The following is a 27,956-nucleotide window of genomic DNA, read 5'->3' on the forward strand; positions in this document are numbered from 1 at the left end:
GTATAGACTCAGAAGAGTAAGAAATTAGAATTAAGACTTGCAAATTATCCCAGAAATGACATTTTCTATAGACAAAGAAGTTCTTTCGCAAAATCTGTTACAAAAATGTTATAGAGGAAGAGCTAGGACGTCAAAAGTTAAGAAGATTCAATATTGGCATATAGAGCCTTTAATTAGCTATGTAGCTAATATGTACTCGTCTTCTTAATCACAGTCATCGGCAACGTATCGTAAGTCAGCAGATGCGAGGGTTTGTGTATGCTGATTGTGTTTCCGATAAAGCCTGATCCATCCCTATGCTTTTATTAATTATGTGAACAGTGCATTAGTAAAATTCAGGTGACGCAGCAGCTGTGGCTTTCGCAGATTTTCTGATGAATGACAGGCTGCATGTCATTAAGCAGTGAAGCTGTCAGATAATTTTAGAAAGAGTGAATCCTCACTCTCATTTTTGGACTAAGTTTAATTTTCTGAGAATGGGAAGTGGCTGTATTTAGAACCAAAATCCATTCATTTACAGCCTATATATAGGGTATTCTGACAACTAAAACTTTTACCACGGTTCTCTCTTGGTATTCTGATGTACAGAGACCGTTCTCTGTTGAGTGAGAGAATAATTTGCCTTTGATATATAATCAGCCTTGAGCTTCATCTGACATCCATGACACTATATATGTATGTAAGGTCCTTATTCAAACAATTCCCTGTTCCCTCATGTTACAGTATGAATGCTCTTTAAGGAAATAAACAACTCATCTCCTTTTACATGTTGTTTGATCTGTTTTCCTACCACAATTGAGCAAGTACAATAATTAAATGTACCTTGTAGCTAGAACCATGTATTTCCAATAGTGTTTGTGTGCCATGTTCATATGTACTATGTATTCCCAACAATATTTAGCATAGAGAAGGGTTTTTGAGTGAAATTCTGCAGCTAATTGTATTATAAAATATTAAAAGCTGGGGGCTCTTGTGATAACCCTAAAGCACAAGTTTAAAACCAGATCCAGACTTTTCTAAATTTTCCTTGTTTTTACTTAGAGTCTTGTAAACGAACTTGGTTGTAGGAAATCTTTGATATCTGATTTTCTGTTTGCAGTCATTGTAACTGTGAAATTCTGTGGTTTATATATTTCAAACAAAAGTGTCCACTGTTAGGACACTGATATTTTGTACTTTAGGAAGAAGGAAAAGAGACTGACAAAAGTATGAAAGGAAGGGCTTTCCAAATGAAAATGCACTTTACTGTATTATTATGTGATAGGCAATGATAGGATCTATTCCTGGTGGTCAAATAGAAGAATATCACATACAACAGCATCTTACTCCAAAAGTGACACCATGAAAAACAAAGAGAATATTTGTAGTGAAGTGCATAATAAGTGAAGTTGCCAGAATTTGGTATGTTTACAAAAGACTTTTGCTGGTTTAGGAAATGTAGGAGTCAAATAATGATTAACTGTGGAACAGAGGTTGCACGTGGCAAAAGTATGTAGGTTCAGAGTTGCTTGATGATACTGAAGAATTAACAGAATTTCCCAGTCTTGGACATTGGGATATTTGTAGCCAAAAGGTACTGTGTCCTTCCAAGTGCTGGGAAATGCTTTACAATTTTTTAAAGCTACTGTTCAGGTTGACAGAGAGGGTGGGGAAATCTGTCAAATCTAGAAATTGGGATGTAGAGGTTCCCAGTGAACATCCTAAAACTTTGAAATTCAGAGTTAATTACATTTGGGGGGGAAAACATCAGAATAAAAAAGCACAAACCAGCCAAACAAAAAACCAAAGCAAAGCAAAAACAAACAAACAAATAGCTATCTGAAAGTGAGGAAATCTGCTTAAAGGTGTCCAAACTCTATTACATATCCTTCCTTTGCATGCAGCCTGTGTATACCATTCTTTCACTTACACCTATTTTGTTTAACACGTTCTTTCTGGGTCAAGGGCTTTTTCTAAAGTTTTATGGAGTGCTTACCTTGTAATATAAATTTTTAATAACTGCTTGTAAGCCTCACAGGTAAGCTGAAAATATGTCCAAGGCCCTGAATTAGAGCTGCTGTCATGTTTCCACTGGAGCGCTGTTCTCAGGAGACAGCAAAGCCTCTGATTTCTGCTACACACAGAACACCCCCTGCTCTCTGCTGAGCAGCCACGGGCCAAGACCCTAGTTGTGTTCTGTAACCCCTTTAAAGCCTGTTAGTGAGAATTCATGAGGTTTTTGGTACCTTACAAGGCAATTTCCAGATGTTGATGTCTGTTGTAAATGTAACTCTCACAGCGGTTTTGCTCACTTGCTCTGTGGCTATTTCACAGCAGTTTCCTAGGTTACAGTTGGCTCCATTTTGTTGCTAGTTACAGCTTTCTTATAAAAGCTGGTAAGTAATTGCACCCTCCAAATCACCTCAACCAGGAGGTGTCTGTCTGTCTGTCCATATTCTGGATCCCTCAGAAAGCCCCAGTACAGCTCAGCTGTGCAATGCGGAGGAAGCTTCTGCCCTCCACTCTCAGCAAAGTACACATGCTCAGGTACACTTCCCAAACTATACAGTATGCTGTTCCATCCCACAAGCATTAGGAAGTGCTTTGATACATGAGTCTCTCTCTGGAATATTCAAATTTTTATGAGCAGAAGTGAAGGAGATCCATGGATCCTCCAACAAGCCACATGAGAGACTTCAGTTCCCATGTTTCAGAATTTTCTGAATTACTTCGTACAGTCATTCAAAAATGCAGGGGATAAGATTCAGAATTGTGACTTGCTAGAGATAGCACAGTGAATTAAAAGCAGAATCAGAATCAGAAGTCACTGTTCCTCTAGTTTCCACTTCTTAGCTAGCAATAATCGAGGTGTTTCAGACTACTGTTAGCTAACCTTAGAGACTATTATAAAGGTACTAATTCAACAACTGATGGTAGGGGATTTTTCTTTCAAAATATTTAACAACAAAGACGACAACAACATTAATAATAATAAATATTATTATCATCATCATTATTCTTCTAAGGATGCATTACTTGCAGAAGCAAACCTATAGCACCAAAAATGGATGTAGTAGTCATAGTGGCTTCCACATGTCAAAGAAGCCCTGCTAATGAACCAAATTTAGTTGCAAATCTCTATGCCATCTGACTGCTTCAGCATCTTGGGAAAAATTCCTGTATTGTATTTGGAAATATATGCTGGAGATTTTTAATATTTCTAGTAAAAGGAGACCAAAGTATTACATTTATTTTCTTGTCGTCATCTAACAAATAATTAAGTCATAAATTATTCTGTAGCAACTTGCATTTTTACTTAACTGAGTAGTTAACTTACATTCAGCTGAAGTATGCTTACCTATGTTGATAGTTAATGATGTATACAATTGTTAGCTAGCCTGGAAAACAGGCTTTTTGTTATTCCATTCACTGTGACAAGGTAGCTACAAAAGCCTTAGAAAGATGAAAAGGCATACATACATAAGCAGCCTGGTTTCTTCTATTTGAGAAGTATCTACATAGAAAATACTAATATAAAGTGTAACTGAATTTTAAAATTAAATTATCAGATTGAATTCACTCAGATTATAAACATTGTAAAATCTATCTGGAAAAAAACCTTAGAATCAATATGCACATTCCATTATGGTTTTTTGCTTTTAAAATGTCCATTGATCAGTGAAAAATCTGTTTGCTGTAATTTCCACATTATTCCTTACAGTACAGAAGTAACAGCTTTGTGCTGGAATAAAAGATCTTGAACAAAAATTTGTTTTGAGACTTAATGAGAGGAAGAACAGTCCTGGGTTGCCTCATTTAATTATCTAGGCTGTTTCTAAAAGTAAACTGCAGAATGTGAAAACAATGACAGTTTTATAAAGTAAAGGGGTTTGATTTTTTTAATAGGTCGTGAAATATAGACACATTTTAACCTAGTCAATTGCCATTAAAAAACTTCGAGGATTGAAAAAAGCAATGCAAAAAGAAATGACAAAAATAACTATGATCTGAGGAAGTTCAAGGGTAAAAAATGTACAAAGGTATACAGCATTCCTTTTTGGCTTTTAGTCATGGTTTAACTAGAGACAATTTAATCTCCCTGTTTCAAATACCCCTTAAAATACTTTTTTATTCTGCTTTTCAGCAGAAAAGCAAGATGGGGTCAACTTTATGAGAATGGATCTGCTACTCAGATTTATAAAGATACATAGGAGCACTATTGATCCAGAGGAACTGGAAGAGCCCCAGTAATGAGAAAAGAGGTTAACTGCTGTCAAGAACTGCTGTTTCTTTAAGCCGATACTGAAGGCTGTATAATTTGTAACAGACTGGGGAGAAGAATTGGATTTGAAGCCCTTCATTTTAAATTTGGTTTTAAATTCTCATTCTATATATAGTTTTTCATTGCTCAGTGTTGTGACAGACCTCTTTTTACTCAGTCAGAATCTCATATACGCAGAATGAGTTCCTGTGCTGCTCCTCCAGCAGGGACATCACAGAAGATGCCGCTTAGTGCAAATGAAGCTGTAAAGCAGTGAGGAATGCTTTCAATTTTGAGTTATTTCTGTCATTGATATGACCCTCAACATAGTTTAATAAACTGCAGGGTAGATCAGCTTCCTGTAGCTCCTGCGGTCAGCTGGTATAGCTGTCATGGCAGGCACTAAGGCCTCAGTTTTGGCTTTACTCCCCAAGTTCCTTCTGCCAGAGCTGCTTGGCAGCAGTGGTGGGTAGTACCAGTGCCAATGCCATTGCCCTGGTACCAGTACCACAATAACGTTCAGCTCTAAATCTGGGTGGCACTGATTTACAGCCAGTATTTCTGTGCTTCTCCCTGTGCCACTCTGGGCAACGCATCCAGCCTTGGCGACTACTGCCTGACCCTGTGCACCTCTAGTCCCTCCCCCAGGGCGGAGTGCCACCACATGCCTGGACTCTGCACTTGGGCAGAGGCAGGACACGCTCCTCTGAGGGGGGCAGTGACCATGCTATGCCAGACGTGGGATCCACCAAGCCTATATGATGTTGCCAGGAGTAGCCACAGCCAGGTCCCTAGGAAAGAGTAGGAGCAAAAGAAGCAGCTTTGTTACTCTTACACCTTCTCAGGCTCCAGTTAGCTAAGGATACTTCCTGAGATGAATGTATCTGTAATCATTTCTGTTGGATTTCTATCCCATCTACTTGACTTAAAAAGGTGTAGATTTTTAGACTGAATAACAGCCTTTGGCAATATAGTCCACAGATGTATTGTGCATTGCATGAGGAACCGCATCCTTCTAAGCAACTGCTTTGAAGCTCATTCCTACGGTCTTCATTTGATGTCCCCTAAATCTTATTCCAAATCAGGATAAACAGCCACCAAATATACATTGAATTTAACCTTCTACTTTAGCATCCAGTCTTGTAAGGCTTTTCTACAGTTCTTCATAATCAGCCTTGCCTCTTTAAAGAATGTAATGTCACGGGCAAACTTTCTCACCTCGCTGCAGACCCCGAGCTGGGAATGATGAGCAGCAGCTCCCAGCACACATCCCTAGGGAACTCCATTTATGCCACACTTGCACTGCAGAAACCAACTATTTACTCTCTGCTTTGTGTCTGCCTGCAAAATACCGCCTAGTCATTTCTGCGTGGGCCCAAGCTGTGATAGTCAGCCTGCCGAGTCCCTTTGTGGACACTGTTCAGTCTCTATGAGCTAACAACACATCTATCTGCCAGCAGCTCTGTGCTTCTCTGAAACACCTAAATCAACTGCTGTATGTGTGCAAGTTTCTGTGTTTCACTCTAGGCCGTTAAATACTGCAGGTTTTAACTTCTGTGCACCCAACTCCTTCTTTTGATCTAGCCTGAAGTACACACCAACACTGTTCCTTTGTATAGAAACAGTAGAATAGAAAAGCATTTGAAGATATAGCCCTTTGCTGGGAAACCCAGCTACTCTTCTGAAAGAATGATAAACGTTGAGCTGAGGTTGTCTGCACAGTCAGGAAGCTGAAGTCTTTCTTTTGTCTGGTCTTCCTCTCATAATTCTCACTCATCGGGAAGTCTTTAGATCTCTGAAGACATCTGTCACTCATATGGGGAAGTTTACGTGGGAGACAGAACTAGACATGCTTTGGACCCAGAGTGAGACCTGCAGCAGAGAATCTCACTCTCGGTTTTCTGCAGGTGGATATCAGCTGTGTCTGCAGCACTTGCAGCTGCATGATCCCCTTCACAAACCCCTTCCCAAACACACACCAGAGGGGATTGCATAGTCCCAGAGTTGTCAGTTGTAATAAATAGCTTCACATTCTTCAGAGGATATGAAAATCTCTCTTCAGTGATTAGATTCGGTTTCAATAGTATTAATTTGTTTACTTAGACATCATTCTCATAAGGAGACAAACATAGTGAAGATTAGTCATTATAAAATGGTAGTGACAAAAAAAAAAATCCCAAATTATTTGTCTTTCGAATCCAACAGACATTCACTCTAACTGGACAGTAATGCATTCTTACTGGATAGTACAGCTTGACCTTCAATTGTCTAGAAGTCTTAAAGCTGAACTGCCCCACTTTTTGTTAAAAATAAACATGCTGAAAAACATGAAAGAATTTTTAAATTCTGGAGATAGATTTTATTAAAAACTTGCCAAACCAGTTACTATTTAGACTCTCTAGATATGTGTTCAAACATATCACAGAATCATAGAATCATAGAATGGTAGGGGTTGGAAGGGACCTTTAAAGATCATCTTGTCCAACCCCTCTACAGAAGCAGGTTCACCTAGATCAGATCACATAGGAACATGTCCAGGCAGGTCTTGAAGACCTCCAAGGAAGGAGCCTCCACAACCCCTCTGGGCAGCCTGTGCCAGGGCTCCCTCACCTGAACAGTGAAATAGGTTTCTCTTATCTTTAAGTGGAACTTTTTGTGTTCCAGCTTCATCTCACATGGTACACATATGTACATTTGTATATCATATACTGAACTAAAACAAATTTCACAGATAAAAGCTGGTGGCAAAGACACATTAAATAAAAATGTCTGAGAAAAGAGAAATACTTCCATGGGTTGTAACAAGTGTGCCGTTATTTCCATGCAGCTGTCCAGCCCCATCAACTATTGATGGCTTCATAGGCCAAAGCAAACTTCTTGGAGAGTCCTCCAGATTTTTAAGAACTCACCTCCTTTCTATGAGAGTTTACCTGTGGTTTTGCTCCCTTCTTCAATCAAGTTCCTTATGTCTCCTGGGAGAGTCCTACCCTGTGTTCACATCCCAGCTGCCAGTTCCACTCCGTGTCCCACACCATACTCCCACAGGTTCCTTTGTATCCATACGCACCATGGGAGCAGCTCCTACTCCCCTGGGAGTGCTCAGAGAGCTTTCATTTTCTCTATCCTAACTTTTTTAACAAAACCACAATATTGTAGAGACTACAGAGTCAACTACAAATGAAGTACCCTCTGTTGCACACATAATATGGAAATGGTTCAAAAGCTCTGTCAGATATTTATTTACTGTGAATTTTATATACATGGTAAATTGACTATGTTTGATGCGTCAATCTCTCGGCCCCCATATTGTGTGTACTTGCCAATGCCTTCCTCTGTAGTCAGTGTAGTAGTATATCAGATTGCAGCCTGATCAAGCAAGAAACCATAAAACAAATACCTTTAAAATGTTACTGTTTTGTCATCTCTGGTGGAAAGCCTGATTCTATGAAAGTCTGTGTAAGTTATGAGCTCTCATAGTCTTAAATAGACACAGATGATTCATGGCTTACCACTAGTTAATAATGGTGTAGGAAAGAGCTTATTTTTATCTTTCTTCTTTGTAACTGACTCTTTCTTGATGGCTTTTGTCCATGAGCTTACATTTGTTTTTGACATCGAAAGTCTGTCTTGGAAATAGCTGTAGTATTGCCAGCACCGTGCTGTGGTCTCACCTCAAACAGGAAGGTTGAAAGGAAACAACTTCTACTCAGCTACCTTGCTAAACAACAATCACAGAAAAAAAATCCTTCCCAGCGCAGAATGGGGATTATTTAATGGGAGAGAGATTTGGTAGTTCTTTATAGAAAAGTCCCTAAAGCCTTTGGACTAAAATACAGCTGCAATGCTGAAAGCAAATCAGATGCTGGATTGTATTACTGGGGTAAACAAAGTGAAGCAAAGCCTGGGAGGGGATGGCCTTGTTACATAAGACACCAGTTATATTGCATCAAAAATGCTATAACTCCTATTGTGTCGTGCGCCTCCGGGAATAATTGTTCTTGAAAAAAAAGGAACAAAGCAAAACAATCAAAATGATAACAAGTTTCAAATATTTAAGCATTAACATGTTGGAAAATATGAGGTTTGCTTTTGGGATCAGGGGAGATGAGGAAGAAAGGAAAAAAAACCACACCTTTAGAGTAATCTATTGAAAGTGCTTGGATTTAGCATACAAAAAGCTAACCCGCATGTAGGGGCATTTCTTTTTTCAGTCACAGAGAGCAAAAAGTGAAGCTAAGTAATGCAAAAATCAGATGATGGAAACATAATGAAGGCTAATGATCACATAAAATAGGTTACCAAAAACCTTTTGAGGGCCTTTAAAAGATATCTCTCCGCCTTTTAGAACATACAGCAGAAAAAAAGGAGAGAGAGTTACAGGAGCACAGAAGAAAATTATATAGAGAGTACAAAAAGGAGCAGATTTTACAAAGGAACATGTCACTCTGTTCTCTACTCTCTAAGTCCTTACCCTGTGTTCATCACTATGTATCTGCTCAACGTTCCTGTTCCCACTTTATCAGCAGACTTAGCCTGTCAGACAGTGTGACATGCACTCACAATTTTTTATCCCTAGTTTGTATGGAAATCAGTCTTGTGCAATAGCACTGTTTCTGTGTATTGCTGATCCTTCTCACCCCTGTAAGTAACCTGGTAACCCATGAGGCCAGTTTTACCTGTATGTTACAAGGTACATTTCCACAAACATCATGAATAGGTAGTGGGATAGAAGAGAAAGAGACAGACCTTTCATATGTCCTGGACTGCATTATGAGCTCAAGCTTGATTAAACATCAGAAAATCCCTTACATCTCTCAAACTCATTATACAAATGTCTGCAAAACTGTCTTCTTGATTGCTAATGCTTGTAGAAAAGCTTTCTTAATTTCTTTCAATCCAAGGGAATTTGTAAAAGGGAGAAGGTTTTTGTTTTGCATCAAACTGAAGAAGATGGTATATATCCCAAAGCCCTGCTCAGTATTCTTGTTGTACCTACTGATCCGGTAAATTACACTTCCTGGCTCCAGAGATCTTGCCCTTGAACAAGATACTACTTTTCAACACATATACTAGGAAATCAATGATATCATATGAAATAACTGCATAAATATCAAGGATGTATTTATCATTTACAGCTAAAATAAGATTTTAATAAGTTCTTGCTATGTGTAGACTTGCTGATATTCTGTTTGAATGTTGAGGTATTATTCATTCATCTGCTTTAGTATCAAAGCTGTATTTTAGTCTTGCATATGAATTTTATACAACCATTACTCACAGAAAAAACGAGAGAAACAAACTCTTGAATGTAAAGTGCTTCACTAGTGCTTCAAGACAACATTAAGACAAGCTGTCTGGTGAGATCTTTTTAAAAGTTAAGTTGTAATCAATATTTGGACAGTTATGCCAGCCAAAACCAATATTTATTTACACACAGGACAAGTCTTGGCATTGCTTGTTCATTGTAGTGGTCTGGATGAAAGTTCTCTGGCTATTTTATCTGCAATTGATTGTCCAAGAAAATTAGGAAGGGTTTTCTGTTTTCAAAGACTATGGTTGAGAAATTTTGTAAACAGCAACTTTTAAACATTGCTGTGAGAGAAAACTGGAACTTGCTGGTTTATTATCTCATAGTATTTGATCTCTTGTAACTGAATAGGCTTTTTTTTAACAAATGCAAAGCACAAAATGCTGTAAATCTGGAGCAATCCCTGGTACCTTCGGAACGTCAGGCAGGATTGCAAGATTTCAGAGCAAATCCATAAATAAAATGGTTTAAGAATTAAATAGTGATGATTATTGTTTAGTAATAAACCTTTGGAGAAGGATTCTATATTTTCTAAGAAAATTGAACCCACTTAATTTTGTTTGATGTGCAGATTAGTGGAAGAATTGGATTATTCTAGTTACAGGTATCTACATGAATTAAATTACAGGCTGCAAATTTTTTGTCTATACAGGGCTGTGGTATGATCCAGTAGAGTAATTATGGCCTTCCAAATGCTCATCAGTATTATAAATAGAAACGTGTCTTGAGAAATATTAAAGTGCATGAAAAAAGAAAAAAATCTTTCTAAGCCATCTCTTCTGTTATTTCATTTTTTTGTTTTAATGAAGAACCTTTTGGGGAAATTGCTATGCTTGAGTAGCATGAAGAATGTATGTGACATTTTATTTCATTCATCTGTGACCCTGCCTATTATTCTCCTCAGCAGTCCAGAAATTAAACATTTTATAAGTTATTTGCTCTTCACTGGTCATTAATTATTATGCACTTCATTTCTTTTGTTTAGTTGTTAAATTTTAAAAAAATCTGTGAGTTTAGGGCTACTTCATAATTTCATAGGATATTCCAAGGTGTGTATGTTACTGTAAGATAACACTGGCAGGTCACTAAAGGCATTTCCCTCCGCCTTATACTTCACAAAACCCACAAGGCATACGTTATCTCAGAGTACCACATGTCTTATTAAGCCTTACAGTTTCTGTGCCTGATGGACAAGCTTACTGCCAGGGTCTTAACAGAAATGTTACTTTTATATGTTTAGAGCTCTCACATTGTCTACAGTTCAGTGCTAAGATGCCCATCCATCGTATATCAGATATGTATAATGGGAGGGCACCTAGACCAAAGTCAAGAAAGGGATAGGCATAGTATCCTTTGTAAACCTATAAAAGTGTGGGCAGGTTTTGAGTGCAGAGCTAGCAGTGGACTGAGATGGCCTAATAGCAACACCAAGACCACCAATATTTCAAATTATTTTCTGGTTTAAGAAAAATTTCAGTAGAGAAGACATTAATAAAACAAGATATACAAAGGCTCACTGTAGATTGATTTGTCAATTATCAGGTGTGAAAAACCAATGTATTGGGAAGGCATCACTTAAGTAATCCCGTGTGGTTTAATTGCTTGGCTTTATATATTACTAATACAAGTTCTTGGAAAATTTGAATTAAATAAATGTGTTGTGAGCTAGGAGTAAAGACCACAATTAAAACAAACCAAAACTCTCCTCAATTATTCAGTTTTGTAACATCATTCAAGTCCATGCTTTGCCCATTACCGCTCCCAATTGCAATCTTTATCCATGGTCTTCACCACAGCTCACAGGGGAGCCTTTCTTCAAGGGCCTAAGCACCTCCTCCCCTCCTTCTCCACTGACCTTGGTGTCTGCTGAGATGTTTTCACATTCTCACTCTCTGTTGCTGTTGTTCAGCAACTGCACAGCAACTTCTTTCCCTTCTCAAACACATTAATCACAGAGGCGTTACCCCAGTCACTAATTGGCCAGGCCTTGGTCAGCTGCAGGTCCATCTTATAATTGACTAACACTGGCCCTGTCAGCTACAGGGGAAGCTTCCAGCAGTGATGTTTAAAGAAGCCACCCCTGTAGCCCCCCTCTACAAAAACCTGGCCCAGGCAAAACCACTGCAACTTGAGATCCTTTTCAGTGAGATATGGTTTAAATTAAGCTCACTCTTAATGGGGACCTAATGTCTAGCCTGCTACTCTCAGGCATTAGATATTGCTCTCATTAAGAATTATACGTCTTAATTCCTATGTTTGTATATCCTTTGCAGTCATTGTGCTAGACAAAAATGTCTAATTAGATCCCATAGCAACAGAGGTATCTGTCAAAAATCAGAGAAATTCCTTTTCTTTAAATGAAGGTTTTTCAAGAAAAAATAAATGTGTACATTATTCCTTGACTTCCAGTGCAATTCTTTTCTCTTCCCTACTATCAGATTAATAGTTCAGGTGGCACATATGTTATTATAAATACACAAAAAATCATGCTTTTACATCTTTTAAAGTTATTTTAATCGAGAAAAGGTCCTGTCATGTAATTCTGCTTGTGTGTGTGCATATACTGAGCAGATGACTTCAAGCATTCAGGATGGTGGACAAGCTAGAGCAAATAGCTGTTAATTCTGAACTCTTAATCTTATTTTAACAAGTGATGAGCATGACAGAGCACTGGAACAGGCTCCCCAGGAAGGATGTGGAGTCTCCTTCTCTGGAGGTCTTCAAAACCCACCTGAATGCATTCCTGTGCGATGCGATTTAGGTGGACCTGCTTGAACAGGGGGGTTGGACTAGATGATCTCTAAAGGTCCCTTCCAACCACTATCATTCTGTGACTCTGTGATTTACCAGATTCCTGGAACTGGACACTGACTCTCCAAGTGCTAGAGTCTACAAGCCAAGGGTTTGTAAAACGAGCTGAACCTATGCATGGGATTCATTTCCAACTTGTTCCTTGAATAGGAACTTCAACTAAGTGTTGATACAAACCTTGATTTTTGCAGCTTGAGAACATTTTTAATTTGAAAACATAACACTTTCTGTTAATGCAGAATAGAGATGACTTGAACTGTAAGTCAAATTGTATCCTTTTCCTATTAATACCTATGAGGTTTTCATGCACTACAATTTTCTCATACAGCAGCTGAGAAAAGTGATGCACACTTGATTCTCCAGTGGGAAAATAACACACATCACAACTTACAGGGGCAAATTAAAGTCTATCTCTATTTGACAAATGTGATTTTGCCACTTCAGTGCAAGCAGGCATGCTTTGCCTCTTTTTGTTTTGCTGCTTAAAGAAAAATTCTGACCTCCTGTGTATCCAAAAATCAGATTGAAGTCAGAAGGAGCTTGTGGCACACATTTGCAGTAAACATGCTACATAAAAGTAACATAACATAAGACTCAAAACAAGGTTTGCTAATGATCCTTATTTAATAAGAAACTACAGTAATAGCCTCCAAATACTGCAGTAAGACAACTGGGAGCTGTAGTTGTTTGGGGCCATTATCGTTGAGTGCTTTTAATACAGTTTGCAAAAGTAACCTTTCTTTGTATTCTGTGTGAGCTGGCAGGTTGCCTTTGAAGTTGAAGAAGAAAAATACAGTGGGATCATACTCTAACAGTGGCTATTTTGGTTTTTTTTCATATTAAATTCCCAGTAGCAAAGGGATTTGAATTTTGAGGAGAAAAGAGAAAAAATACAGTGTTTTCCACCAGATTATAATTATTTCAAGGTAAATGATACATTTTTATTTATCAGTGACCCATTGATATGTTTCTTTCTTCTTTGATTTATGCAAAAAGAAAACAAAAAACTCTGTCCTGATTAGCAACAGAACAGAATCACAGGCATGTGTGCTCAAGTAGTGGGGATTAGACACACACTAATTTCCTCAGGCTGGGTCTTATCTGAATAATATATTGGGGGTGGGGAAGCGGAAGCAAAGTTTCCTCTTTTTTTTTCTTCCTCTTGATTGTCTGCTTTTTATGCAGATCTTGAATACAGAATTTAGTTCATGCTACCCTATTTACCATTGACTCGTTTGCACAGAATGCCTTAATGATACCTAATGAGGTAGAAGAGGTGAACGTCTCCAAACACACACTTTTCTGTTCCTACCGCAAGAGCACTCTGAAGTCATGTGGCTTCAGAGCTGGAAGGCTTCCAGGTGTGGCTGCTTCTGAGCATTTTGAGAGGAGAACACATTTTGTTAGGCAGTAGTATTATTCTTACCAGTGTTGGTATAGTTATATTGTTAGTATTGTTATAAATATATTATTACTTTTATTAACAACAATTAGAAGGCTCTCCCTACATTTAGGAGTAATAGTTCCAGGTATGGACAAAAGGAGAGGGGGAGCAAAACAGAAAAGAAATTTTGAATATTTTTTTTAAAGACATAAAACATACAAAATATTAAACATATTTTAAAAGAGGAAAAGAGACAGAGAGGAGCTTGTTTTGCCATAAATTAACAAAGGAGTCATGCACATTTCCATGAGCCCAGGATCTGGCCATGATAGCAAGAAATTTCACATGTAATCGTATAATTACAACACAACCTAATTATCATATAAGATGAATTCTTGAACTCCCTTTCTTATTAAAAACAAACAGTAAACCTTACCACACTGGTTTCTTAGAAGCAGTGAATAAAATGAGGCATTCATCAGCCATGCATGCTTGTTCTTAAGAAGTTTGCACTGCAGCCATTTATTCCAGAAACTTTAAAAAGAATGTGTTAGTTCAGAGTTCTTCTGAAGAAGACGTGTCGGTTGCCGTGGGGATCTCCTAGTGGTACTTGGAGGGACTGGATCATTTCTGAGATGTCAAGCAGACTTTGCTCCTAACACCACTGGTACTCAGATGCATGGTTTTTGGTCTGACTTCTTGAAGTGCGTCTTTTGAAGCAAGTCAAGCATAAATTGTTCTTAAGCATAAATTGTTCTTATACAGAGGTCAGATCTACTTGCACATTGTGTAGATGGTCCAGCTTGGAGTGGTCCTTCACGTGCAAGTGAAGGACATATGCAGACATGTTTCTTTGAGATCTAAGGGCTGCATCTGCTTTGCTGACTGTGCTGAAAAAAGGGTGAAGATCTGGACTTTGATTTAGTGTAATCTCTTGTGCCAGATTTTAGTTCTGTATCATATGTTTACAAGCAGTGAAATTTATGATAATTTTAAGTCCTATAAATGCATGGTATATATATACCTATGTATGTGAGGAAGATTTCTATACAGTCATCCAAGGTTTTTTTGTCTTTACTGATAAATCCCATGAATGTATAGAGAGCCAAAAGGTAGAAGAGGACCTTGCATCTACATTGGAAAAAACATGCCTTTGATAGCGCCTTGTTGTGTGGCCTCACCTTTGGTAAAACCAGGAAGAAAGTGACACCTAAGTATAGACCCTAGTCATATTTTCACCTGAGAAGAATCTTTGCAGAAGATTAACTCAATAATGTTTACATGCATTAAGAAGTCTCAGGATCATGTAGGATTAGGTCTTAATAAATTATAGGCCAAAATAAAAGATAAATAAAATTTTGCAGATTTGTACCTGATAAAAATATAGTAGATACATGATTCTATGGTTTTGCAGGTACCTCAGGTCAGGTCAAGTGAGATTTTGAATGCCTACTAGGGTGGTGATTCTACAACTTCTGGGCAACCTGTATCTGTGTTCAATATCTAGTAAACAACTTCTACTGCTCTCCATCCATTCAAACCAGAAATCCCAGACACAATTTCCTCTTCACAAATCTATACTGGCTACTCACAATCATCTTCTTGTCCTTAATATGTCTAGAAATGGTTTTCATGACTAATTGCTCCATCAGCTTCACAAACGAGTAAGATGAGGCTGACTGGCCTGTAGTTCCCTGGATCTTCCTTCTTACTCTTCTTGAAGACAGAAGTGACATTGGGTTTCTTACAGTTTTCAGGATCCTCTCTTGATTGCCAGGACTCAAAAGTGATTGACTGTGGCCTATGTAATGTTATTGACCAGCTCCCTTCACACTTCTGAGTGCATCTCATGAGGGTGTATGGATTTGTATATGTCCAGTTTATTTAAATATTCCTTAAACTGATCCTTCTTCAGCAAGGAGAAGTCTTTCTTGCTCCAGACTTGCCCTTTGGATCTCAGAAACCTGTGATCCTGGAAGGGAAGTCTTGCCAGGAAAGACTGAGATGAAGAAGGCATTGAGTACTTGTGGAGGAGTGGTTAAGGGAGAATGGACATGGATCCCAGGGTATAATGTTAGGCCTGTTGGGGCAAGGCAATCTGAGTTCTAGTTATATGAATTTAATGCACAATCAAGACCCGAGTCAGAGCCATGGTTAAAGCAGTTGCTGTCACGTAGTCAGAGCAGACAGCAGGCCGCTTTCTGCTCCTTCAAGGTCGGGCTGTTTTCAGCTAACGAGCTAACAGCTCAAGGTGGAAAACAACTTCAGAGAAAAACAAGATGGGAAAATGTGAGGGAGCTTGCTTATCACAGAAACCGCAAGTAGGATGAGCATGAAAATGTAATCTATTAGCTGCTGTTGCTGAGCTAGCTTTGAAGCTGCTGTGTATATAAGTTAGAGCCTGCTCTCAATAAAGAGGAAGATTTCTGCTATCACTCACATTGAGTAGGACTGATTTTTTCCCACCCAGCTGAGAATCGGACCCTGGGTTGATCACCGCATGAAGTAGGCTTGGAGCTGGTTGTTCAGGCTTCGAGCCTGGGTGTTTCAGGCTTCGAGCCTGGGTGTTTCAGGCTTTGAGCCTGAGTGTTTCAGACTTAGAGTCTGGTTTCAGACTTAGAGTCTGGTTTCAGGCTTCGAGCCTGGTTTCAGGCTTTGAGCCTGGGTTTTTCAGGCTTCGAGCCTGGGTTTTTCAGACTTAGAGTCTGGTTTGCAGACTTCGAGTCTGGTTTTTCAGGCCAAGAGCCGAAAACTTCGCGGCAAGTACTTTGCTCTTTTCCATGTCTTTTGTCTGATTAAGCAGCAGGCCCACACTTTCCTTGGTTTTCTTTTTGTTTCTGATGTACTTGTCGAAGTCCTTGATGCCTTCTGTGTCACTTACCAGATTCAACTCCACGTGGGTTTTGACTCTCCATTCCTGTACATTTGGATAGTGTCTCTGTATTCCTTCTGGATCCGTGCTCCCATCTCTTGCTCCCACCTTTTTATGTCTGAATTTAGTTGGGAGCTCCTTGCTCATCATACAGATCTCCTAATACTTTTTAGTGACTTCTTGATGGTCAGAGGGACTATTGTTGAGCTGGAGGAGGTGATCCTTGAACATCAACCACTGTCCCAGACTTCCATTTCCTCCAACACCGTCTCCCATGGGATTCTTCAAAGCAGTTTCCTGAAGAGGCCAAAGTCTGTTTTCCAGAAGTCTAGGCTTGTAATCCTGCTTTTTTCCCTTGTTCCCTTTTCTCACAATCCTGAACTCCATTAATTATTGATGAATTAATCATGGCTACAGCTTAGGCTTTTTCCAGCCTTCACATTTCCAGCCAGTTCTTCCTTGATGGAAGTATGAGGTACAGAAGACCATGTCCTCTTGTTGGCTCATCCATACTTGAGTCAAGAAATCATCATCGATGCACTCCAGAAAACTTCTAGATTGCTTATGGCCTGCTGTATTGCTTCCCAGGCAGTAGACAAATATAGTTCATATTGGGTGATTTGTACATCTGTCAGAAATGCAAAGAAAAGTAAGAAAATTGCTCAGTTGTAAAATTATTTTTGATAAAAATGAAAGAGTTATGGAGCACATTTTTTTGTAGTCGGGGATCTTGTTACCTGTCTGTATATGCTGATACAGGACCGTATTGATTGGTTTTACACGCGTGTATATGCATTTAGAATCTGAGTAGACAGTTTATTTTGCTAAAATGTTTCTTATATGGTTTCTCAAAATGGTTCTGACAAGTGCCGGATTGTTTGCATTTCCTGTAAAGCAGCTAATGTTCTGAGCTTGTATTTCAGGGATCATTTTTTGATAGCTTGTGTAATTACTTTACAGAAGAAGTCTAGGATCAACAAACCAGAAAAGGATCAGTTTGAAAGGTCAGACAAGAAGTCATATTATTGACTAGGTATAAACTCTGTGAACACAATTAGCAGGAACTGTGTAAGTTTCAGAAAACATTCTTGTTTCGGAAGAAAATAACTTGAAACCACATAACTAGCCTTTGCACTGAAAAGAAGGCACAGAAACTGAAGGATCCTTAATAGGAGCTCTGCAATGTGACAGGGTACTTGTAGCATGAATCAGCCCAGCTATCACTGATTGTTTATCAGACCTATGTTTCTCAGGAAGAACCTGCTTTTCTTCCTTGAAAGATGGAGCATGATATTATTATGCCAATGCCTTCTCCAGCAGTGTTCATCTTTTGCAAAGATGATGCCCCACTAAGAAGAACCACATACAAAGGTTTTCAAAAATTCTTATAATTTCCTTCTGACTTTTCTTGTAAACAATTTTTATTTTAGTTTACTCCCCTTTCAGATGACTTGGAATTGCAGATCCTGAATCTAAAAACCATCCTTCATAGCTGGGAGATGATGAAATTCTGAGGTCTGGATACACGTCTAATTTTAGACTGAAGCTCAACACCAAGTTTTTGTCTGGTTTTGAAATTTACCCAGAGTTTCTCAGTGTTGTTCCATGACAATATTCAGGCTTAGAAACATCTATAATTGGAATTATTTAATGCAGGGTTATTTTTGTGTTTTTTTTTTTTTTTTAGTGAAGTACAATTCACACTCAGAATTTCAACAAAGCAGTTGTTGAACTGCATAGTGCCAGTCTTGGAAGAGAACAGGAATTGAAACTGATGACTGCAGATTTGTTATTCTCTAATTTTAAAGGATTCACTGCTTCATGAGATGAAAATAAACTAGAAGCAGAGTAGAGGCTTAAGATCATTCCTTCCCAGTTTAAAAAAAAAAAAAATCCCCGAGAGAAATATCCTAATGGTTTGTTTAATCGGGTCACTAAGAGGAAAGGCATGATCACTAGACCCTTGTGCAAAAGCTAGGCATTTCCTTAGAGAAAGAGACAGAAATCTGTTTGGTATTTTGTGTTATCCCTAGCACGTAGACTAGGTATGTGTTTATAATTATGAAAAGCAAGTGCTACACATAGTTGACAGCATGAACCCAGTGCAAACACTTAAAACAGCACCATAGTTATCCAAGATACATTATTTATGCTGTTTTACTTGCTAGATGGTCATATTTAAAAGGATGCTCTTTCTACATGGCTTCAGCTGTTACCAGATTCAAGAGAAGAGAGATGCAATGCCCTTGAAACACGCAGCACCCTTTGCTCCTTTTTATGTGTTTCAGTGCATCTGAATTCCATTTTTTTATGAGGCTGTCTTGTCAGGACTGGTTTTGCATGTATCAGCTGTTAGTAACCCTGGACTGGGTCTTAGCTGTTGACTATGATTTTTTTAGGATTTTTTCCAACTGCAAAAGCTTAGCAAAATGTGTTTGTGTTGATTCTTGTGTCACTGCTGCCATCTTCTGGAATGTTTTTAATATTGCCTGACGGGCTTTTTTAAATGTATCTGGATGCCAGCAACCAGGAGATGAACAAAATACGTGTTTCTAGCATTTCGTTGCAGAAACACAATCCGAACGCCACAGAATAAAAATTCGTATGTGAAATTACTTAGTTCTGTTAGGAATATTTGTTAAAATATTCAAGGAAATAAGTGGCCTCCTTTTTATTGCAATTCAGTGTGAATTAGGCACTGGGTAATTGCTTAACTCTCATCAGCTTCCAGCCCGCATGTTCAGTAGTTCATTTCAAGATCCACGTTAATGAATCCATCAGATTTTCAGGTCTGTTTGCACATATAAATGTGCAACTAGATGCTCAAATGCCCAGGGCATGCATGCTTAGCAGCAGTGTTATCATATGGAAATAGGTTTGTCATACTGTTTAAGGGCATATTAATTGAACTCCAAAGCTGCTAAAGCAGGAGCTAAAGCCACAGGCAGTAAAATTTATTCCTCATGACATTCCTTTTTAACTGATATATGCATTCAGCAACAAAACATCTTTTTCAAGCTTTCAAGAAGGGAAATTTTAATGCAGATTCCAAACACTTTGTTGCAAAAATAAATCATCTTTTGACATCATTAACATGATGCATCTTCTGCAGGAAGACTAGTTTTTAAAGATATGTTGTTATAATTGTTACAAAAGGCTTTGTTTGCCACTTTTTAAAAGCATCTCAAGATTATCATTTTCCCTCTTTGCATCCCAATTCCTTTAAAATAATACTTTCTTCAATATAAGTTTTTACTTTTTAATCTTCTTTCAATCTGTTTCAGTAGTGACAACATACATACTAGATTTTTTTTGCTTTACAGCCTGACTCATGCTCTGACTTCATCTGCTCTAGGGCAGATACTCAAAATATAGAGAATAATATCCACTAAATTTCAGAAAGTTTTTAGGAATATCAAAGTTTAGATACACTTTACACCTTTGATTGCTTTAAAAATGTTCCTCTAATTCATAAATGACTAATGCCCTTATCCCTTTTATTTAGTTTCTAATATATTCCTTTAAATTATAAAGTGGCGATAATACTGATTTTTTTCTTTCAATGTTTCCTCACGTAAATGCTACGTAATTTATTATGGAAATCATTTGTAGCAATCTTAAGTTTACCTACATCTACTTTGCATTTTGTCAGTCTTCCAAGCATAAAATTGCTCAAAATCATACATTAGATAGATGTTGCTTAGTGTCTGTACCATTTACCAAAGTTACTTAAATGGGAATGGAATTAAGTCAATACATAATTGTTTTCTCTCTCCAGTGGTATCAGCAAGAACTTAGTACTGAATTAAATTTATTTGACAGTGAAGTGAGGAACCTCTAGAGTTCTGCATACCCAAGCTAGCTCCAAACAGTGCTGAAATATCTAACCAACATAATACAGTACCATGCAGAGACAGAGGTCCAGGTCCCAAATGTGCTACAGCTGCATTAGCTACCAAATTATTGACATGGCTATCAAACTTCCAACACGGCTACCTTAAAGCTTCTCAGCAGTGTAAGCTGCAGGTAAAAATTGGTTTTGTTACCTGAAGAAGACAAAGAGAGGCTGGGCTACTGCTGCATAGGAGCAAGGAAGCAGAGAGGAGGGGCAGGTATACAGGAATTAAAAGCAGAGGAAAATGCCTGGCTGTGACAGCTGGTCCTGAAGGAAGGGTCAGAGTCTCTGGCAGCAGCTGTTTCTGGGGTTGGGAAGAGCTCCTTAAAGTAGTGATGTTTAACATCTGAGGTCTTGTTATAGTCACTGTAGCATGCCAAGCCTTGCTCTCTCTGCTTGCTGTCTGCAGTTCTGTCACAGATGAGGTAAGTAACAGGGACATGAACATCTTGCTATGCTTAGCTGCCTGATGCTGTAGGTGATTGCCTACTTTGTTTAGTTTGTTTGGCTTTCTTTTCCAGAGGTAGCTTGATTGGAATCAGCCTGGGCATCCCTTTGCAGTGCTCTAGGGCACAGTATTGTTCTGCCCCCAGTTAAAGCACTACAACTCTGCCAGAGTCAAATATGCCTGTTCAGACAATCAAAATCATAGTCTACTTGGAAAATTTTGCAATGTTTGAACTCATGTTTGCTCAGGTAGTCAGCTATCAGTTGTCATTCTTTGGGGATAATAAGACTTAGCTCCATTATGCACACAAAATAACACAGCAAACAACGTAGTTTTGTACTTTCAGTATACCACATCATCTTGTTACTAACTCTGCTTCATAGGCTTTTCATTCTTATTTTCTGAAATGGACTAGTAAGTCTTACATCCCAACCAATACACTAAGAATAACAGGATGCAATATGCTTGTGTGCAGGTATGAAGTAAAGGGATCTAGAAAAAGCATTATCTCTTCTCCCATTGGGGCATGAAGTAATTTCATCTGAGAGAATTTCACCTGGGTTCCTCTCAGCTTCTTTATTCTTTTCTATCCCTTTCATCACTTGGACCACAAGGCAATTGAGAATGGGGAGGCAAAGAAGAAGATTGCCCATCCACAGAAATCAGCAAACGAGATTTGGAGAGGTGGGGGACAAGTTTCTCTGAGCTTATGCTGTCCATTTTACTAATCCATCTTTTAGGTGAATGCTACCTGATGTAAGGCAAGCTCCAGGACAATCTGTTTACATTTTGTAGATGCAAACTCACCAGCACTTGGGATGTACAGACTGTCACCTAGATCTCACGGAATGAGCCCATGGGTTGTTTTGCAGAAGTCAGGAGGAAAACTCTCGCTTTCTGATTCAAAAGAAAAACATTGAAATCTCCAAGACATTTTGATGCAGTCCTACACTTAAAGCTTTTAATGTTTATAGAAAATTGCCTCTTATAGTATTGATGGCAAATTGCTCGTAGATTGCAAAAGTGGCACAGAGACTGCAGCTATATTTTTGACACCATGTTTTGACAGATTGTCGTGCTTCTCACGAAAGTTTGATTTTAGATGAAATATGCATAGTAAATGTGTGCACTTTATTATAAGGAAAAAGACCAAAATTGCTCTGCAAGTGCTACGACGCTTTCCAATTGCATTATACCTGATAAAAATGCTGTCATTAAAAATAGATACTTTTTCTACTGTGGCATTTATCTTCATCGTAGTATTTGCAGGTTTTTCTATAACTGACAATTGGCAAAGCCACAAATCCTAAGTAAACATAGCTACTGCATATGGTAAATATTCTGCTTGGTTCTGCTTTTGAAGGGGTTTTTTTTCTGTAAGCACAAGAAATACCAAAGACAGGGTATGTGGATGACAGTCTCACACTTGGTGCTGGATATAACAAAATGCCAGAGGCAAAGTCAATACAATACCCAAGATGTGTGGTTCACAGTAGTAGCATGTCAAGGACTGTGACATTCGGGGGAGGGTGGAGGTGTTTTAATTGACTTTAGATGGAAATAAGTAACAAAGTATATAGTTTGAAAGTAAAAGATGCTTAGTCTGTGTTTGTGGAGTTTTGAAGTCTAGCCAAGAATACAGCTACTCTTACTCAAAAAACGTGCTATATGATAAAGCCTTTTCCAGTGACATTTGGGGTCTGGATACTTTACTTAGAAAAAAAAAGCCACAACGGTTCTGTAGGTTTGTATCACACACTATAACTTTGTAATTTGTCCTTTGGAATATGCAGTTGGAAGCTATATTTTTGTAAATAGAAACACAATAGATAGGTGACTTTGTGAAGGATTCAAGGATGGGACCACTATATTGAAGCTGGAAGAAAGACAATTTTAACAGTAATATTTTAAAAGCACTATAGGGGGATGTTATCAGAGACCAAAGAGAAGACACTTGCAGTAGGCAAGAGGGGAGCAAGCTGTGATGCTTAATCCAAAAGCAAGCAAATCTTTGAAAGGTTGTGGAAAAGGAAATGGCAAAATCTTGTTTCTGAGAAACCAGCCATGATGGCATGTAAATGACAAACTCATTTTCCTTTCATCCCAAAAACAAGCTACATTCTGCTCCTCCTTCCAGACTGAAAACACTATAAATGGGCCTGTCAGGAATAACCAAAACTACGGCTTGATTTCACCATCCTAGTTTCTTATTCAGTGTCACTCTTGGCTCTGCGGATGTCGACTGTGGGGTTTGAATTCCATAGAGCTGGCCAGAGTTTGGTCTGATTTTTCCCTTTGCTTGCATGATCATAAAGGTAGAAGGATTTAAAAAACAGGATCTAGATCCCTGTTGAGGTTTCTAATGCCTCGTGTCCTGGGGTTATTTGGATTCAGGATTTCTGCTTAGGCCTATCTCATACTTTTTTATGATATTCAAAAGCCTATAATAACACACACAGAGGTTATATTAATTTCCAGTGCCTAAATCCCTTAAGTGCTTTGGGAATTTTCCTGCTAATCCTCTTTTTAATGCATAAACCTAGAGGGTAGGTTTGGGACCTTTGGGATTTATTCTTTGTGTTGGTTATTTTCCAGCTGAAGAATCTTTCAAGGGTAACAACAGTAAGTACTAAATACACAAAGATATCAGAACTTTATATGCTGTTTATATTATCACAGCAATCTGCCAGTCTTTTTTTGGCAAATGAAGGGAAATAAGTGTGACTATTATTAGTAATTACACTACTTATAGTAATTTAAAACACTTACTAATATCAGATTTATGCAAAAGTGTTAAAACCTGACTGAAGAACGTAAATCCTTTTCTTTCCAAGGGCAAAATAACTGTATGAATATTAATGAAGCCACAAAATACAAGTTAACTGACAACATTTTGCAGTTGCTGTGTTTTATTACTGAAACTTTATTATATTTTTCATGTCTGACTGTAAAAAATGAATAAAACTATCACAAACTGCTCTTTGTTCTAAGTGACATGACTTTTTTTTATGATGCATGCTTTGCCATAAAAAGGGAGTGCTTAATGCATTTCTGTTGGGAGATGCCTATTTATTCTGACAAACCGATCAGCCTCCGGGGTGTTCTTTTGCCACAGAACTGATTTTACATCTCATCCATTATCTAATAAGATGTGAAAAGAGTATTCTGTCTCGCTAAAAAAAATAATAATAAAAAAATCAAGCTTTGTTTCATTACAAGGATGTGTCAGGCTCACTCATGGACTTACTTGCAGGATATACAGTTGTTAGTGAAAGGCCTAGTTATATACTCACGCATGTTTCCAGTACAGCAATGAGGAAAATATAGGTAACATTAGTCCTGAGGAATTTATATTTTAAAGGTAAGTATTAAAAGTGGCCTTTATAAAGAGAAAAAATACATTTCAAATACTTGTATAATACAGCATGTATTAATGAATCTTATTATTACAATAAATAGCAATGCCACATAAACTACATTATGAGATAGCTGGAATGTCTTTGCCAACTATATGCCCCGGGGTTTTCTTCTGTCTTCAGTATTTCCAGCTTTTCATTGTTTATGAAAGGTTCAAAATTGCACTTGCATGAGAAAAGTTTGAGAGACGAGTGAAGAAAGCAATCTGAGGCATTGTATGATAAGGCAGTGATAAAGAAAATGTATACAAAACCCTTTCAGGCAATGTTTTCAGATATATGTGTTCATAAGGAAATAAAGTCATGAAGGAAAAAGAGAATAGAACATCGTTCTGCTTCTGTCTGGGACAGAGTCAATTTTCTTCCTAGTAGCTGGCACAGGTCTGTGCATTGGGTTTAATATAAGAATAATGTTGATAACATACTGATGTTTTACTTGTTGCTAAGTAGCACTTTCCTAAGTTAAGGACTTTTTAGTTATGCATGCTCTGCCAGTGAAGAGGCGGACAAGAAGCTGGGAAGGAGCATGGCCAGAACAGCTCACACGAACTAGCCCAAGGGGGTATGTTGGTGGGGAGGGGTAAATCAAAGCCCTGGCATCAGTCAGCAAGTGGTGAGGAACTGCACTGGGCATCACTTGTGGGGTTTTTTTTTTCTTTTTTCCCTTTGGGTTTTATTTGTGTCTTTTTTTGTTACTTTCCTTTTAGTTACTTTCATCGTTATTATGAGGGGAGGTAATTATTGTTGTTATGTTTTATTTCACTTTAATCATAGAATCATGGAATGGTAGGGGTTGGAAGGGACCTTCAGAGATCATCTTGTCCAACCCCCCTGCAGAAGCAGGTTCACCCAGATCAGGTCGCATAGGAACATGTCCAGGCGGGTCTTGAAGACCTCCAAGGAAGGAGACTCCACATCCTCCCTGGGCAGCCTGTGCCAGGGCTCCCTCACCCTCACAGTGAAATCGTTTTTTCTTATGTTTATATGGAACTCTCTGTGTTCCAGCTTCATCCCATTACCCCTTGTCCTGTTGCTAGATATCATAGAAAAAAAGAGATGCCCCAACCTCCTGACACTCACTATTTATATACTTGTAAATATTAATGAGATTTCCCCCCTCAGTCTTCTCACACTACATTTAGTTGCTAAACTGTTCTCATCTCAAGCCACGAGTTTATTTGCTAATTCTCTTCCTACTGAGTGGGTAGGTGGATGTGTGTGTGAGAGCAAGTGTCTGCACGGTGCTCAGTTTCTGGCTGGCATTAAGTCATGACAGACTCACAGTAGGAAATATGATTACACTTGGCCATAACCTTAATTGTTAAGGGAAAAAATAAGTCTTTGAGATATCAGGTATCCAGACAGGCAGTACCTCTATGTGTGTTTGAGCAGTTTTCAATATGGCTGAATCTTTTTACCACTAAAGCAGTACAAATGTATTTAAATGATGCTCTATTATAATAATGCAGCCTGTCATACAACATACCTTGCAAAATGCTTGCAGTGCTAAGCTGTTTGCTAACAAGCGCAAGTGAATTAACAAATCAGTTGATTAGTTGAAGTAAATTAAAACTTAAAAACATTTTAAGTCATTGACAAAATAGTGAAGTGATAAGAAAGCAAACAAGTAATTAGGTTTGATATGTCTCAAAGCTGAAATATTCACTCCACTCCTGCACTACAAATTTCTCTGACTTTTTTAATAAAAGGATCAATCCTTTTAGACTTGCACAATTCCTCTTTTCATAAAAGTGCAGTTTCTTTAGCATGACAATGAAATATGATTTTCAGTGCTTCTTGTAAAAGTGACAATACAGCTTGAAAGAGTTCAAAATTAAATTGCAAAAGCTGGAATTTGTGGCAGACAAATGTTCTGGTGTCATGTTCTCCTGATATCCTTTATTCATTACATGCGAATGCAACTCCGTATCTAAAAATCTTATAATGCCAGTCAGAATGGTTTACCACTGAGAGATCTTTCAGAGTCTGGAGTTGCATCAAGACAGCATAGCTTTAAAAGAGCATAAGAGAGACCCATTTTACATTATTGACTTTTCTCCTTACCTGCAAGGACACAGAATTTAATGCAGCATTGGTAGGTCAAAGCTTTTGACACGTGTCAAGACAGATATCTTCATTTTGGAGTTCATAAATAAAGGCATCAAACTTGCTACATATGAATCAGCTTAGGTGGCAGAGGCAGCTCAGACTGAGATAGAAACAATTGCTCTACTTGTCTGCAAAACACATTAGTTTTCAATGAAGCCTTATGTAAAGAACAGTGTAATTTAAGGAAGATTAAACAACAACAATTGCTGTAAACACAATGAGGATCTGGAGGTAGTCACCTAAAAAAAGTGTGATGTAACATATCATTGTGTTCTTTCCCTGGATTTTTTTTTAAACCATTCCATAAAAGTCTATGGCAAGGATATAATTTTCTAGAAAATGGTATTTCATATGACCTATATAAAGTAATCATCCCCTAGTAAAGTCAGTAATAGTTTTCCATCAAAAATGCACTTGATTCAGAACTATGAATACACTGTTTCCATTAGCAAGCTATAAAGCAGAACTGCTTGTTTCAGCCAGCACCCTTCTTGTGTAAACAGATTTCACTGTAGGAGAAACACACCCAGAAGTATCTGGTATGACTTTATGTCCCTAAATGGACCATGTAGCAAAATCTCATTTTTAGTAATGGCATTTATGCTACTTCACCAATGAAATGTATAACAATAACAGCAAAATTGTTGTGTTAATGATCAGAGTGTATAATAAGATGCACAATTAGGAGGATTATGGGAATTTAATGGAATGAGAAGGGCAAGAGATCAGCTGCTGTATGACTCTTCATGATTGTAACCTGCTGTCTATATCCCTAATGTGTTTTTATGACTTGTGTGCTTTGGTTTGTTTTCCAGTTTGTGTTCTGCCGTGAATGTAAAGAAGAATACCATGAAGGGGAATGCAGCTCTCTCCTCAGCACACAGGGAGCCATGGCCCAGAAGGTAGGGATCCCACAACTCATTATGTCCTTATTGTTATGCCTGGCTCAGCTAGAGTGACATTTGTCAAATGGGTCCTAATTGTAATCCTAAGTAAAAGCAATTATGTTCATGCTAAATTACTCCAGCCGTCAGAGTTGCCGAATTGGCTTTATGGTGGATTTCAGTCACTTTGATTGATAGGGCAGCCGAGTTCTGTCAGGAATATGCAGGGCTTTGCTATCACTTGATAAAGAAAAGACTTTCCCAATGGGCCTTTGGGGTTGTGTCTATTCAATGTGAACACTTTTGAAAGGCTTTCTGCAGTCTTTCCGCCTCTCAGCTTATTTTCGGTGCACCAGTCAGGAAACCATGTGGGTTTGGACTGGATAACAAGGTTTTTATACAGCCTATGCAGAAAATGCTGTTGATAATTTATGTTTTAGCTTAGAGAAATAAAAAATGGATTGCCTAGGCTGGAAGCTGCTAGCTGATAATTATTCTAGGCTGCTCTATAATTTTGTAGCTATTGTAACTAGAGATCTGGACAGGAAATAGCTTTTTCTCTCCTGGCATTTCTCTTTGTTTGAGATTC

General features: G+C 38.2%; 1 protein-coding gene across 1 annotated transcript in view; it reads left to right on the forward strand.

Moving 5' to 3' along the window:
• Positions 1 to 27,956, forward strand: part of PRKN (parkin RBR E3 ubiquitin protein ligase) — a 710,202-nt gene that overhangs the window by 663,832 nt on the left and 18,414 nt on the right. The window contains exon 10 of the mRNA XM_061990230.1: positions 27,299 to 27,385. Within this exon, the coding sequence (XP_061846214.1) occupies positions 27,299 to 27,385 (87 nt within the window). The remainder of the gene's footprint in view (positions 1 to 27,298; positions 27,386 to 27,956) is intronic.

This window comes from Colius striatus, chromosome 2 (genome assembly GCF_028858725.1).
Source record: "Colius striatus isolate bColStr4 chromosome 2, bColStr4.1.hap1, whole genome shotgun sequence".
Lineage (NCBI taxonomy): Eukaryota > Metazoa > Chordata > Aves > Coliiformes > Coliidae > Colius > Colius striatus.